Source organism: Convolutriloba macropyga, chromosome 5 (genome assembly GCF_964194025.1).
Source record: "Convolutriloba macropyga chromosome 5, txConMacr16.3, whole genome shotgun sequence".
NCBI lineage: Eukaryota > Metazoa > Xenacoelomorpha > Acoela > Convolutidae > Convolutriloba > Convolutriloba macropyga.
Genome location: NC_134472.1, coordinates 56714926 through 56729763, shown reverse-complemented (window position 1 = coordinate 56729763; position 14838 = coordinate 56714926). Strand labels below are relative to the sequence as shown.

Genomic DNA, 14838 nt, shown 5'->3' with positions numbered 1-14838 from the left:
TCAAATCCTTTTTTATCGCAGAACACCAGCTACTGGATATGCAGCACATCAGACTCCTATTTGGTTCTCAGGTTCTTGACTCGCTTAAAGTAACAATCTTGCTTTGGTCTACCAGAAGCTGGTCATCAACTGTTTTATGTATAATCTCTTCTATCTGCGAACTTTTGTCCAATACAACACGAGAGAAACTTAGTTACGCATGTCTCGTATAGATACGGAAACATTGAGGCTCCAAGTCAAAAGAAAGTGTGTCTTTGTGATCTGCTTCCAATGTGAACTCTGCTTCACCGATATCCAAAGCGACTCCAGTATTCTTCCTGCTTTCAATTCGTTTCGATAGTTTCATTTTTCATTAGACTGTCTGTAACATTTATGTTTAATTAGGCCGAAAACCGTAATAAACACGTCAACATCACGTTCGTTTTGTTAAGTAACCAAAGCTTCACGCTTCATTGTTTTGCTATCAACCCATTGATCACCAATTTTCTCCAAAACTAATACTTTAACCACTGTAACCCAGCATTCAAGCTTTGATTCACATTCAATTTGGTCCTATTGGAAGCTCCTGGCGGTAGCTGCAGAAATGAGGTGCTAAAAACGGCTTCACCTTCATGTGTAGCATTACCATTACTACCAGAGTCTGTGGAGTGGTCGATCTCTGCTGTGATTCTATCCCGGAGCAACACGTACACTCTGCTGAGAAATTTTGAAAACTCCCATGTAAGTTCTTAATGGTACTTGCAAATTAGTTTAGGCTCAAACTCAGTGAAATTGTGTATTGCCACTCAGTATTGATTGAATCTTGGCGTGGTTTTTAGTAATCAAATCTTCACTTATCACTATTTCAAGTCGCAATTTTACAGCTGTATAACGCTTGCGTTTATTTCAACCACCTGCTTTGCCTTACTATATATTTTTCTCGAAATGTTCATTGCCGGACTTCGATTTTGTCACAGTCTGCTCTGCTATTTTATTGTCTCTTTTGACACTGCGGCTGCCAACAAAATTATTCAAATCAACATAGGTCTCAAAAAATGCATCTATTGCTAATCTACTTTGAACTGATTTCTTGTTTGTTTCTGATCACGAGCGTCTCCTCAAGGGAACCATTGCATTTGCTCTGACTCCGAAGCCAATAGATTATTGCAGAACAAGGTTTACGCCACGAACTCATGGTTGAAGTTTTCGTGATCAGTGATTTCAAAAAATAACTTTTTTCTTTCTTTTTTCCTATCCAAGTAACAAGACAATTCATTTCCCGTTAACTGTTTTAGGTCAACAAATTCACTTTGAAACAATAGTTTGTCATTTGTATACGGTAAAACTAACTGCTAAACAATTTTTTTAATCACATTTTTCAAAATTCTCCCAATAACACTGTGGAGTGTCAAATAGTCTTACTTCAAGGTTTCTTGAATATTTCGAGCGCGATCGTGTTGATGGATTATCAATAATGCATGACAAATAATTTTAAGAATCAAGGGCCCGGCTGCCCAACTTCTCTGGTAAATAATTTTTCACTTCTTCTGTCCACGTGAGTACTTCTAAAGCATGCAGTCAATAATTTGGCAAGTCCTCACAAAAATTTATCCAGTAGATGGAAAATGTTTCTCAAGCCTTTCGTTGTTCTCTGAGATAGCGTCTTTTTGGTTACTACTCTGAGTGATTCTCTGAGGCTTCAATGTCTGCTACAAATCTCGCCAATACTTCTTCCCGGCATTTTCTGTTTAATCGTCACAATCATTCTGCTTGGGCATTTCCACCACTCTGGTCAATCAAAAGTTCTCGTCCCGAGATAATATCTGATTTCTTCCAAAAAACACGTAACCTGAAAATAACTTTCAGTTCTCGAACTCTCTCAATCTTTTTGTTCCACAACACTTAAAATTTCTTCCTGACTGTCTCAGTCGTGTTCCCAGATGAACTCTACGCTCGCACTCCCCAGTGCGAGGGCATGTTAGAAGTCTAATGGGAATTTAGAAGTCTCATGTGAAGTTTTTTTGCTGAATACTGGCTAGGAGATCAAACTTCATCTGAATTCAGAAAGATTTTTTGGTGGATCGTCTGCTTAAAGGGAGTGTACTATTTTGTCCACAACAAAACTGCTGTTATGGCTGTTTGAAACTGCAACCTAGACTAAACCTGGTAAATTCGGCAATCAAAGAAAAGTTTTATTTTCTAATACTTATTATTGATTGCCAATAATTCAAACCATTTCATTCAATCTCTCCACAAGTATCCAAAACTCAATCAAATAACTTCTTCAATCAAATAACCAATTGCCTTCAACATTTTCTGCCGCCAGCAACACTATTTCTGGTCAACACCTCTGAAACAACGATTTTAAATATTTAAGGGAAACTCCACTCACTGCAATTAGGCAACTGTGTTTTTTTTCGCACAAATAAATTGCCCAAGAACTACAATCTTTTCTCACTCAAGACCAATTGCTTGGCGTTAGCGTTTTCCTGCTATCTCTCCTGCTCCTATTTGCTCTCGCATTCCTTCTCCTGATGCTTGCTCTTCTGCCTGAGTGTACTCAATCTTATCAATTTTTAATTTTTTTGCAATTTGTCCTAATTTGCTAAAATGATAGCGAATGTAGCGCTGTCTTTCTTGTAATTCATGGGCTCCTGGTTTGTGGCAATATATGATTTGAACCGAATCTAATCGATGCTGGATTTCAAAATTGTTTTGAACTCGTACAAGAGTTGAGAAGCAGACGTATGAAAAAACCGTGATTAACCAAATCTTCTATGAAATTTTAGGCAAAATTAAGCAAAGACTTTGTCTTGAAAATCAACTGGACGTGGCCATATATTGAAAGTGTTAAAGATATCATTCACCTCGAATTAATTTATCTTTGTTGGTATCATTCTCTCAGACTCATTAATAACTCATGTAAATTGAGTTTGCTTTCAAAAACAGCGTGCTTTTGGGATCATTATCAGAGAGCAAGTCACGTTCAAAAGCAACATATGAGCCAGTTATCAGTTTTTTCTCCTCATTCATCATTGAATGAGATCTTCCGGATCCAATATTAACATCAGCTTGATAATCTGCTTGATAGGACCATGATTAACTACACTTAAAATATCACTATAGCGATTACTTCCTTAATTGTAGAGTGTTGGAACCTTCCATCTATGCAGATGTTAACGCAACCACAGCTTTATATTTTGTATTCATTTTTACTATCCAAACTTTTATGTACTTTAGCCTGGTTCCAATTTCAAGTCTTAAATAAGGTCGAGTTTTGAAGTTGTTGCAAATCATTGGTTGCTTATAGCTTGTCAAAAGGACATGAGAGCACCGGTTGAAACCAATAGAATTAAATTTTTCCGAAAATTTATAAAAACTATGAAATTCAAAATTGAAAAACGAAATTAATAGGTTCGTCAAAAAAGAAACCAAACTCCTACATCAATCAACTTTGTTTTCGGATATATCTTCTTCAATTGCACAAAAAATAATTCTGGAATCTGATTGGTTTCCATTTTTCAATTTTGGAGTCAATTGATGGGTTAAAATTCAGTTCTTACTATTTTGCTTATTAAACTTTATATTTTCTGTTGAAGACAAATTAAACCTCGCTTGGTTGAACTGCAGCATATATGTTTTGGGGTGTGCCGTGGGTACTTTCCCACTGCCATTGGTTCCCATGATTGCGCCTATAGAAAAAAAACTGCTCGGTTTTTAGTGATATTCATAACTGAATCCCTGATTGTCATAGCAGAAGACAGCGTGGTCTGTCTTGCAGTGATATATGGTTTAAACGAAACAGGATGAAGGTGATGTTGGTCGTTTGTGGTGATGAGGTACCGTGGCTGGTGGATGCTGAATTTGATGATACAACCGCCGCTCTCGGCTAATCGCCGTCCATCGTGCAGTTTATATATTTTGATAGAAACCAAAAAATTCAATATATCACCCAATACCTCTAGCTTGCAAGTTTTGTAAGATTTGACGGGAAATAATGAGTCTGGTTTTAGCCTCAAGCGCATTGCTTTCTGATTGCTCACCAACACAAACTACCATCTTCCCCAGTTATGTGCAGATTCAAAACCTGCAAGATCCTTATGAGAAATTAATCTTGCCGAAAACATTAAAAAGCCGTTTATAGTTCTGGAAAATTATTTAAAGTCCACGTTGTGACAATGGTTTGTTCACTTTATAAAGCATGTTAACGCGAACATCAGTAAGAAATAAAAGTTAGTTTTTGATCTGATTTTTTAGATTTTAGTCTATACTGAGAAGACTGTGGTGTACAGTTGATCTGCCTTGGGTCTTTGGCCAAAGATGGGAACTTTTGGATTCACATTGTCTTGCAGATAGACTGAATGTTTTAAGCCTCTCTCTTAACATTTGTTTGTCAGTTTTTAACACACAATTGCCACTAGTTTGAAGTGTAACATTTACAACTTTTAAAACCAGCGCTTACTATCAATATGCGCGTATACAAACTTCAGCTGTTTCGGCTCATTTGTCTACTTTTTGTATTCTTTTTTATTGTTCAGATACAACTTATATTTAAAGACTTCTGCTTCGAATCGAAACAATTTCCAGCAGAGACTAAATCCTCTGGATCCCAAAATAATTTTAATGAATGCCTTGGAACTGTTTTCCCGGCATGAATGAAACTTTTGTCGAAGTCAAATTTTTTGGACCGGTAAATTAACATTGATAACACTGGGTTTTTAATTTTTTCCCGCGTGATTTTTTTCCGTCTAAATTTACTATAGATGGTCCAGTAATCCAACAGATATTTGAAACAGTTCCAAGGCATTTAGGATGAAAAGCGCCCAAAACTTGAAACTACAGATATATTTCAAGTTAAAATACCCGGGACCGGGTTGAAACTGACGCGCGACTATCCAACATTGTTCATTGGTGGTGCTCCGCGAAGTGGCACAACTCTAATGAGGGTATTAGCCGACTCCCACTCGCGGATTTCGTGTGGAAATGAGAACAGAGTTGTTATTGAGGTCAGATGATCTATTGATTTGACGTTCTTTCTTTCAATAATTTTTCCCAATTAGTCTTATTCCAGGTCGTGACTCTTCGAATGATTTGCGGTGAACTTGACACTGAATTTCTGCAATAGATGTGGTGAATTGCGGTAAATTTTTGTCACCGCATTTTGAAAAAAAAACACTTCGCATTTAGCGTTTCTTACAAAATTTACCGCATGCACCGTAATCCATACACTTTGTGATTTTTTAAAAAGTTTTGTCACCTCCGATCCTTTTGCATTGATTTTTTTATCATCCTCAACAATCAATTAGAACATCTGGTGTGTCGGTTGCTCACTTCTCAACAGCAGAAGTGAATTTTCTGTCATCTGGCTCGTTCAGCTATTTTATTTGTGCCTTTCTCAGTGCGCAAAAAAAATTTTGAAATAAAATTTTTCATACCGCCGTAGTTTTTGTGTTTTTATCTACTATGCAACTCCACTAGCAACAATGTAGCTTACTTTGAACAATTATTCAAACGACTACGATAAAAACTTCGGGAACGCATGAGAAAAAAAATCACGGGAATACGAAATCTCTCTTAAACAGATTAAATATTGCCGATTAAGTTTAACAAAATTTTGTAACTTCCGCGACCGAAAAAAGCAGAAATAACCTTATATATGAAAAATCAAAAAATTTAAATACTGAAACAGAAAAAAAGAAATGGACTTTTTCTTTCCTTTGGAGATGTAACTGATTTTTTAATCTATGTTCCCAATTTTTCCTCTAAATTCAATTTTGAACTAGTGTCAATAAATTAAAGCCAATGTAAATCGATTCTTGGCTAATATTCAATTAAATTGTCCTGAAAAGTGGCAAACGGTTGGAAAGTTCTCAATTAAAAAGTCAGTCTTCTTCAACACTGCAAAATGTAAGAAGTTCAATGTCATCGGAGCTCTTGACTGCAATTTGAACAAAATTGAACTAAAAAATATACATGAAAGGCATTCCACTTCCTAAGTAACAAAGACTTGACAAAAAAGTCCCGTCTGCATATTGTTTACAGCAGATTATTGGTATTTATAAATATTTACCGTTTTACGTATATGCCAGATCATCTGATATCCTATAATCATATCTTGTCCTGAAAATTTAGAAGCCCATATAGTTTTTTAATTATCATGAAAAATATTGTTTATTCAGCAGCTATAAAGAAAACACAATGAAAATTGAAAATAGCAATTGCATAAAACTGGTCAATGCGTTTGTAGAATTAGTTCACACAGATTCTTGGCTAGTGTGAAATGCAACCAACTGCCAACGGATTGCGAAATGTTGTTTGTAACTTGATTTTAAATTATAAGACGACAGGCAAATCCATAATGTTTGGAGTTAACGTGAACGTTGTAAGCAATTGTGATAGATATGAAGCGTTTGTAGAAAACAACGTAGAGAGGAATATTGCAAATTGTTTTACAGTTTGTGTAGTTTTTGCATCAGTGTACTTAATTTTGATTTTTTACAACATTGTTTTTTTACAAATTTTTGAACTGATCTTTATTCAGAATCCTGACAAAAACTCTAGATGAATCAACAAAACAATTTAATCACTCTATGTATGAACAACAAAAAAGACATCGGCTGTTCTACAAAGAAATACTGTTGAAAATTAATGCTTGCCCTCTAAAATGTTTGCTTCTACTTTAACTCTTAGTTTCTTTACAATTTCTGCCTTTTCAAACAATGTCTGAAAATGTTTCAACAGTAAAATTGATATTTTGGACATAAAATCGTGATGAGTTTCAATTGGTCAAATTTTCGAAGCGTATTCATTTATATTAGTGGTTACACTCGTAAAATTATCGATATGTAAAATGGTTCACGACTCATTTTAGAAGAGATATCTAAAATTGACGAACAAATAATTAAAGTTATTTCAATGTTCCTCAACTTGATCCTAAACCAAAAGCTCATTTTGCTGCTTTATGCAGTGTTTTTCAATGAAAAATTTTGTTCTTTTCTGCTCAGATAAACACATGCTTAAAATGAAAAAAGAGTGGCAAAATATGCTACTTATTTTTGGGGAAAAATAATACAAAAATTATCATAAAATTGAGAGATAAGATGGTGAAAATAATTCAACGAATAGATCTCTTGTGAACTCTAATTCATTTAAATTATAATCAAACCAAATATAATCAAAGTGAATTAAAAGGAGGTGTTCATCATTCTTTACAAAAAGCTCCCATTTAGGCAGAATTAAATAATAACAGTTGAATTGGGGCAGTGAATACAGTAAAATAAGCTCATGTAAATGAGGATGTTATTTTGAAACTTCAGCCTTCTCTTCAAAATTTTAGCGCTCCAAAAACTTTACTACTTCTTTTATGTTACCGCTTCAAATCCGTAAATAATTTTTGTCTACATTTAGGATAAAAATAAAGAGAGCGCACCAAAAAGAACCAATGAGAGCAAAGCTCGGCCGAAACGGACGTGTAAAAATCCTACCACTTATCCACACAACCTGCAAATTGTTATAGGTTATAACCCCAACTTGCAAGTTCTTACAAGATAACCACCCTTTGCACAAAGATAACTATCTCGTCTCAACTAGGGTAAATTTGCTGCTGAATTTGGCGATTAGACTGTTTTATGTTATAGTACATCAGCTCTGGCGGGTGTTTCAAAACAAAATTTTTTTTCAGTTTTAAACGCTAAGAATAGGTGGTCTTCTCTTGTGAAGATCTTTACTAGAGAGGACCAACTATTCTCTGGTGCTAAAACTGTAACTGAAATTTTGATTTAAAACTCCCGGCTATTTTTTCATACTGTAATCATTTTTATTATTCCGGCATTCCACTAATCGAACCTTTCTTAAAAATCTGTTCCTAAGATCAATGATCTTTGCGACTTGCAACATTTTTTGCCTTTTCTAAGGGTGTTCCTTTCCAGTTGACCGATATCCGCATTAACCGCGTTTTTGATTTGTTGCCATGTTATTGTCCGGTTCTTAGGGCGATTAGAACGGGTAGAGCTTCAAGCTGTTTTGATTTTTCATGTCAAGTATTGCAGAGTATAAATTCTGTGATGCTGAATCGCATAAGGATATTACAGTGGATATTACATTACAGTCAATAAACCCACTGAGGACTGCGAATTGTTTTTTTTGTCACGTGTGCAATTCTCGGTCTATTTCAGTTGTGTAGAAAACAAAAAAATGACCGTGTTGTTTAATGAATTTTTTAAATCAAATGTTGATGGTTACGTCCTTTACAGATTCCTAATAGAAAAGTGCAATGTTTCTTTTTTAGTTGATGAGGCTGTTAGAGTCATTCAAATCGACAGGTCAACGGTGGATGAACAACTCAGGGGTGTCGGAAGAGGTAAAAGGTTCATTGGGAAACTGTTTGGATTCCTCTTTCAATAACCTGAAAGGATTCACTCTAAATAAAGGAAGATCCACTTCAATTTGAAGAGATCTTATGAGAAAATTACGTAAGGATTGCAAAGTTTTTCTCCGCTCTCAAATTTTGAGCTCCCGCTTAGTTTATGACCAGATTATTTCAAAACCACCAAGCTATATTACTTTGACCGCAATAATTTGATATTATTGGTGTAATCGTCGAATTTCCTGTTTTCAAATTGAAAATCATAACAACCTTTTATCAATTGCTAAGATGAGTGAAATAAAACACCTTGCAACATCTGTTGATTCAGGTTCTACATGCAGCGTCATCCAGTTTCATTCTGACCCTGTTATCTGGTGCCAACTCAAGTGTACAAGTGAAACAAGACATGAGAATCATTTGCTTCAAGGATCCATTCCTCTTAGATCACGCCGTAGCTCTCAACAAGATGCTACCCAATGCTAAATTCATTCTCATGATCAGGGATGGCAGAGCTGTGAGTCACTCGATAATCACGAGGAAAGTCGGCATTAGAGGTGCACATTGCTTTCACAATTTGTTACAGAACAAGGCGGCTCGGTAATGTGCGATGGCACATAAGGTTCCGACCCCGCCCATCCACAATTTTGGCATAATTGTCTACCAAATGAGGAACAGATAGAAAAACCCAAAAATTATTTTTTGCGAATCCCAAAAAAGCCCAAGTCTTTTTCAAAAAATTCTGTATGAACGATAAAATAGACTCCAAAGCAAATAACTCAGTGGAGTAAAAATTGATGCATTAGATTGCTGTTATATGTCAATATTAAGAAAGCGAGTCAAGACGAACAGCAAAATCAAACAACAACAAACATTAGTTACATCAAAAAATTTATGTCCCTCTTAAAAACTAAATTTAATAGAAAGTCAACATACCGTCAGATAAAATTAAAACTAAACAAAAATTACATATAAATCACCAGAAAACATATGCGACCAGTCCATAAAAAGGTTTGGTAACAATTATACAAAAAAGAACAAAAACAGTAAAGTAAAAAAATTAACTTATTTTTTTGAAACAGTTAACTTCAAAGTAATAAATACCATCAGGAATCAATTAGTATTACCACAAATTTACGATTAACACTGCTCCTATAAAAGGGCATTAGGACCTGTCCTTGTTCATTTTTTAAAGCGGCTAAAAAGAACAACAAAGAAAAACAAAATTTCAATTGAAACTTGCCAGAAAACGCTGTCAAAACCGTGAAGCCAGATTTTGGCACTCAAAATATTTTTGATTGTGCCTTCTTCAAACAGCTATAATGTAGTACGTGGCCATTCAATTGTAAGACTAGGTAACAAGTAGACAAAAAAGCGAAGTGCTAAAGTATGTAATACTTTTAATTTCTTTTTCGAAACAAAATTACATTCAATGTCATGAAAGGCATTAATTACAAAAACAGCTATTTAATTAGGGTCGTTTATTCATAAAAAGGAAGCCCTCAAGACCTGTAATTATCCAGAATATTTCTTGCATCTACAAAAAGAACGTCAATTATGACAAAATCAAATTAATTTACTTTTTTTTGTGAAAAACCGGTGTCGAAGCCAGTAAGGTCATAACAAATTCTTTAAAAAAAGATTTTGGGACACCAATCCGTTTTGTTCCCTTGACACCCATAATGTCATTTTTGACCAGTAATTAACTAACGAGATTAGGTAACAAAAAGAAACATAGAAAGAACAAAATTGCGAAGTTAAAAAGTTTTTTTTTTTTAATTTTGGAAAACAATTGTTTTCAAAGTTATGAAAGCCATCAGCTATCAACTAATATCAGAATATCGGTTCTTCTATTCTTCCATGAAAAGCCAATGAAAGCTATCACTCTACAGGAAATTTCATACGACCGAAACGACAAATAATAAATGACAGTTAGAGACAAAATTAAAAAATTCAATTGATTTCTTCAAGAAAGAGGCGTCGAGGCCGTTAAAACGATGATGTATATCTTTTAAGATTTTAATATCTTCAATTTTGTCTTATTCTCAATGCTAATAAGGTGACATGGAACTGTCAATAATGTGATAATGTGACAAAATTAGAAAACGTGAAAAACTGGCAAATATCAAAACAAACAAAAATCTGAAATCTTGTAGTATCAAAGCCAGCAAACAATAACTTCAGGCTTAAAACTGCAACCGAGAATAAATGTTAACTCAGTAGAAAGAAGAAGCAGTCTTTCTTTGCTGACACTAAGCTGGAAGTTGAGCAAATTAGGAAAAAAATAGAGGAAAAGTTAATTAAGCCATTATTTATTGAAAAGTCAATTATTTTTAAAAAAAGAAACGACCATAAACTTTCAATTAAAAAACTAAACGCATTAGCTTGCAGGTGCTTAGCAAGCGAATTGGTTGGACCTATCACTCCTGAGCTTTGATTTGATATGTTCTGTTCTTTATTATTAAAAAAAAGTCTTTTTTTTTTAAAAAAAAGACCGACTGATTACAACCCGATTTCTTTTGGATTGTAACAGTCCAAGAATGGCCCAGAACTAGCCCTGCTAATATTTATTGTCCGTTAGGAACAATTGATTTTTCGAATGTTGTAGATATAGATAATTTGTTAGTTGAAAACTCAAAATAAATTCTGCATTTTTGATAATCAGCGAGTAAAGTTAGCAAAAAACGGCAAAGTTTTAACTACAGTGCACTCTCAGCGGACTCTGAAGTAGAAATAGCCCCCCTCTGAGTCTAAAAAGGTTGTATGAGTGTTGTTTGGGGGTGTACTGTCGGCAAATTTAATCAAAGTGGACTAAAGTAGCTTATTTCGTGCTGTTTTTGATGAAAAAGGCTAAATTTTGAAATGTTTATCCAGATTTTTTGACCAAAAAAATTAAATCAAAACAATCAACAATGCTTGTTCGTCTTCAAAAATGAAATCAACGACACTATTCTTAAAGATTATAACAAATTTTACCAAAATTGACGAAAATTTAGGCAAAAATTCCGGAGAATGTGAATAAAAACAACGTGAATTCACTCTTCTTTTCTCAGAAGTTTAAACCTCGATAACTCCCTGTAGAAAACGAAAATTAAAAAATCTTTTTAGTTCCATATTCTACGCTGGACGAGCTTTCTAATGATACCAGTCTCAACTCTCTACGATGAATATATCGAGCGGCGAAAATTCACGGAACAAAAAAAAACCCCAGTTGAGTATATAGTTCCTCCCCCCTCAAGAGGGTCGGAACAATAAACATTGATTCAGAACCAATCCCTACTCGAAGCCTCAGTCTGTGAAAGGGCCATACTCGACCAATAATAGTTATCAAAACACCGTTTCCGACCAGAATTCAGCAAGAAAAAAATAACTTTGACCAACATTTAACATGAAAATAATTTGGCCCGACTTTTTATTACTTGTCATCGACAATAGCAGGAACTGAAAGCACTTTGAGTTGAAAGTTTGACCTGACAGATATTTGACTTCCTGTAATCTGGTTGTTTTCAAATGGCAATTAGATATTAGAATTTCATTTGCAAAGCTCACTTTTCACGTTGCATATATATTTTCAACTGTGTAATTTAGTTAAGCAAAAAGTGGAAATGAGTTACCTATATAGTGGAAAAGGGTGACATTTTGTCACGAGTATTCACTGATAAATATCCACCATTTTGAGCACAAATTGCCTAAAACATTATTGCCAAGTTTCTTAAGTATAGTTAATTGGGACTAAATTTAAAGATTCGATTGTGAACAGTGCTATCAGTAATTGTAAAGCCACTTATTGTCTTCTTTAACCACTATTAATATCAAGTGGGAAATTTCTGAAATTAATCAATTAGTCTCTTTTTCATTTCACTGATAAGATAATGTAAACCGTAGGGGTGGTTGAGATAGAAATGAGTCATTTATAGTGTGGAAACTGGTGACGTATGGTGTGGAAACAGATGACAAAATATTTTCCCAGGTTTTCAGGGTGGCGCTTTTTGAAAACTGTGAGCACAAATAACCAAATTTGAAGAAAATTTGGACTAAATTAACATAGTTTCACTGTCACTCATTTCAACACACGCTTAGAACTCTAATCGTAAAACATTGGTCGTGAAAACAAAACGAAAAATTGATTATGTATACTCAATTTTTCGGACATTGGCACAATGCAATGCATTTTTTCAATTAATTTGCAATTTTGTAATCGCAAGATGTGGCAATATAAGTTTTATCATTTTTTCAGTTTCTAATTTATCAAAAAGTTTGGTGCGACTGTTGTTGTAGGTTGCCTCAACTTTGCATTTTATAATATTGCTAACCCTAATGAACAAAAAGTCTTGTAACCTACTAAATTGTATTGCAGTTTAGGATTGAAGATTTAATATTCTCTTTGCAGTTATTAGCCAATTCATTACAAAGGAGGTCAAAACGTCAAATTTTCTTCTAATCGTTTTTGTAGATTTGTAAGCAGAACAATTAAATGTGCTAAAATGTAATTATTTTAGATCTACAAAATATGTAATGGGCAAATTGAGATCTAGTAGCGTTGCACTTGTTGTTTACTTTTTGTCTTTTATTATATTAAACAAGAGTACATATGAGAATGTTTTTTTAAAATGTTGCAAATATATACAAAACGTATGTCGAAAATCAGAAAAAAATATTGTGAAAATCGTCATTAAATTTTCCCCAAACATAACTCGGCTTTTTTGTTGTTTTCTTGGATTTTCATGTCTGCAATTTTGTTAGCCTTTAACAACTCAGGTTTAATTAAGAATAAATTATCAACATTATGTCACCAAAATAAAATTTGGTTATGTTTTGGTTTTTTGCATTATCTGAGTTCCTGGTAAATCTAATTCGCGTCGGTATCGTGTAAGTTCTTGCGTGAATCTTCCTTTTGAAAAAAAGATGCATTTATTTGGGAAAGGACCCAGTTTTTCGAAGTCTCTAAAAACAAAAAAAATCAAGTGCAATGAACACAATAGTTGCGTTCAGTACCCTATATGGCAGAACCGATTTGAAATCATTAAAGACTGTTGAATTATCGTAGTCAAAAACGTTTTCTTTAGACTGCATTAAATTAAAAAATGCACAAATATTCTCTTTGGTCTTAGTTTGTGCCAAATACCATATTATTATTCGTTTTAAGCTGTCAAATATGCACATAAAATTGTTCTGAAAAACGCATTTTTAAAACCGTCTTGTTTTAACTTTGAGGTGCAAAAAAATTATAATCGTAGCTACCCAATTTATGAACCAACTAGGTGACAAAAATACTTTCCGTTATGCTACAAATATCTGTTCGGATCAGAACGAGGAGTTTACATAAGTTCCGTAACCAACAGAAGGACCTCATAAGGTGTTTCTGACCAAATTTTGTCTCCGAGTCTGACTGCTTTGACAGACCCCAGGTTAATCCTAATCAAATTTCACCAATCTATAAGTTGATCTTGTCATGTTGATTGGTGGAACCATTTAGCTATAAAATTGATCAAATCTGACAACTATCGCACACCTGTTCCTTGTCATACCTGACTTCTCAAATTATCTGAAGTTTCTATGTGGTTTGGCATGCTGATACAGGGTGGAGCTCCGAGAACTACGGAAGCAGTCTACTAAAGTGGAGTGACATTGTATCTACTCACATGGACAACTGCAACCAAGTAGGATCACACGTGAGTAACTCCCTCGGTGATATTTAGAGCAAACATTTGCGTATATGAGTTATATCAGTTATCATATCTTACTTAGTGGGCTAATTTCTGAAAAATCATGTTAATAATAACTGCTAGCCCGGTTGACATTTCTTAGTAACCATCGGGTCATACATAATGTCATAACATCATTTGCTGTTTCTTTTTATTGATCTATTCTGTTTCGCCCCCCCCCCCCCCCAGTGTTTCTTGACCCCCAGTTACAAATTTTATATTATATAGCACGTTACTATGTAAGAAAATAGCACATGCGCCGGGGTATCATAAAAGATTTATGCTCACTAAGCTGTGGGGGCCAAAACAGAAGGGATCCCTTTTTATCATCCTTGTATGATTGCTAGTGAATTATCATGATGGTTACCTGGACATCATATATGGTCCGCGTATGACAATCAGGATATCATAAAAGACACAAAAACGAAAAAAAAAAACACAAAAGATTCTGACAGAACGCTATATGTGCCAGAAATGGTCAATTGATTTTTACTGAAAAAAAGGAATAAATTAGAATGAATTTTTCAACTGACCAAAAATTTTCACTGTCGATTGCAGGTGTGCATGCGTGTCTACTATGAGCAACTTGTTCTGCAGCCGAACAGAACTCTGCATGCAGTCACACAATTCCTAGGTGTTCCATTCCAATCTCCTATGCTCCACCATGAACAGCTGATGGGAAAGCAAATTGTCATTCCCAAGTGAGTAACACTATAGAAAAGAGCTATAACACTATAAAAAATAATTCTGATGAGTTAAATTGATATTTGAAAGTCCCTCTAATAAAAAAAA

General features: G+C 34.4%; 2 protein-coding genes across 8 annotated transcripts in view; both read left to right on the top strand.

Annotated features, from left to right (window-relative positions):
- The window catches only part of LOC142339489 (Golgi apparatus protein 1-like), a 443079-nt gene that overhangs the window by 228745 nt on the left and 199496 nt on the right, over window positions 1-14838 (top strand). The window lies entirely within an intron of this gene.
- The window catches only part of LOC142340115 (protein-tyrosine sulfotransferase 2-like), a 10819-nt gene continuing 772 nt past the window's right edge, over window positions 4792-14838 (top strand). The window contains exons 1-5 of the mRNA XM_075390561.1: window positions 4792-4985; window positions 8267-8338; window positions 8673-8898; window positions 13922-14013; window positions 14605-14747. Coding sequence (XP_075246676.1) covers window positions 4920-4985; window positions 8267-8338; window positions 8673-8898; window positions 13922-14013; window positions 14605-14747 — 599 coding nt within the window. The 5' untranslated portion in view covers window positions 4792-4919. The remainder of the gene's footprint in view (window positions 4986-8266; window positions 8339-8672; window positions 8899-13921; window positions 14014-14604; window positions 14748-14838) is intronic.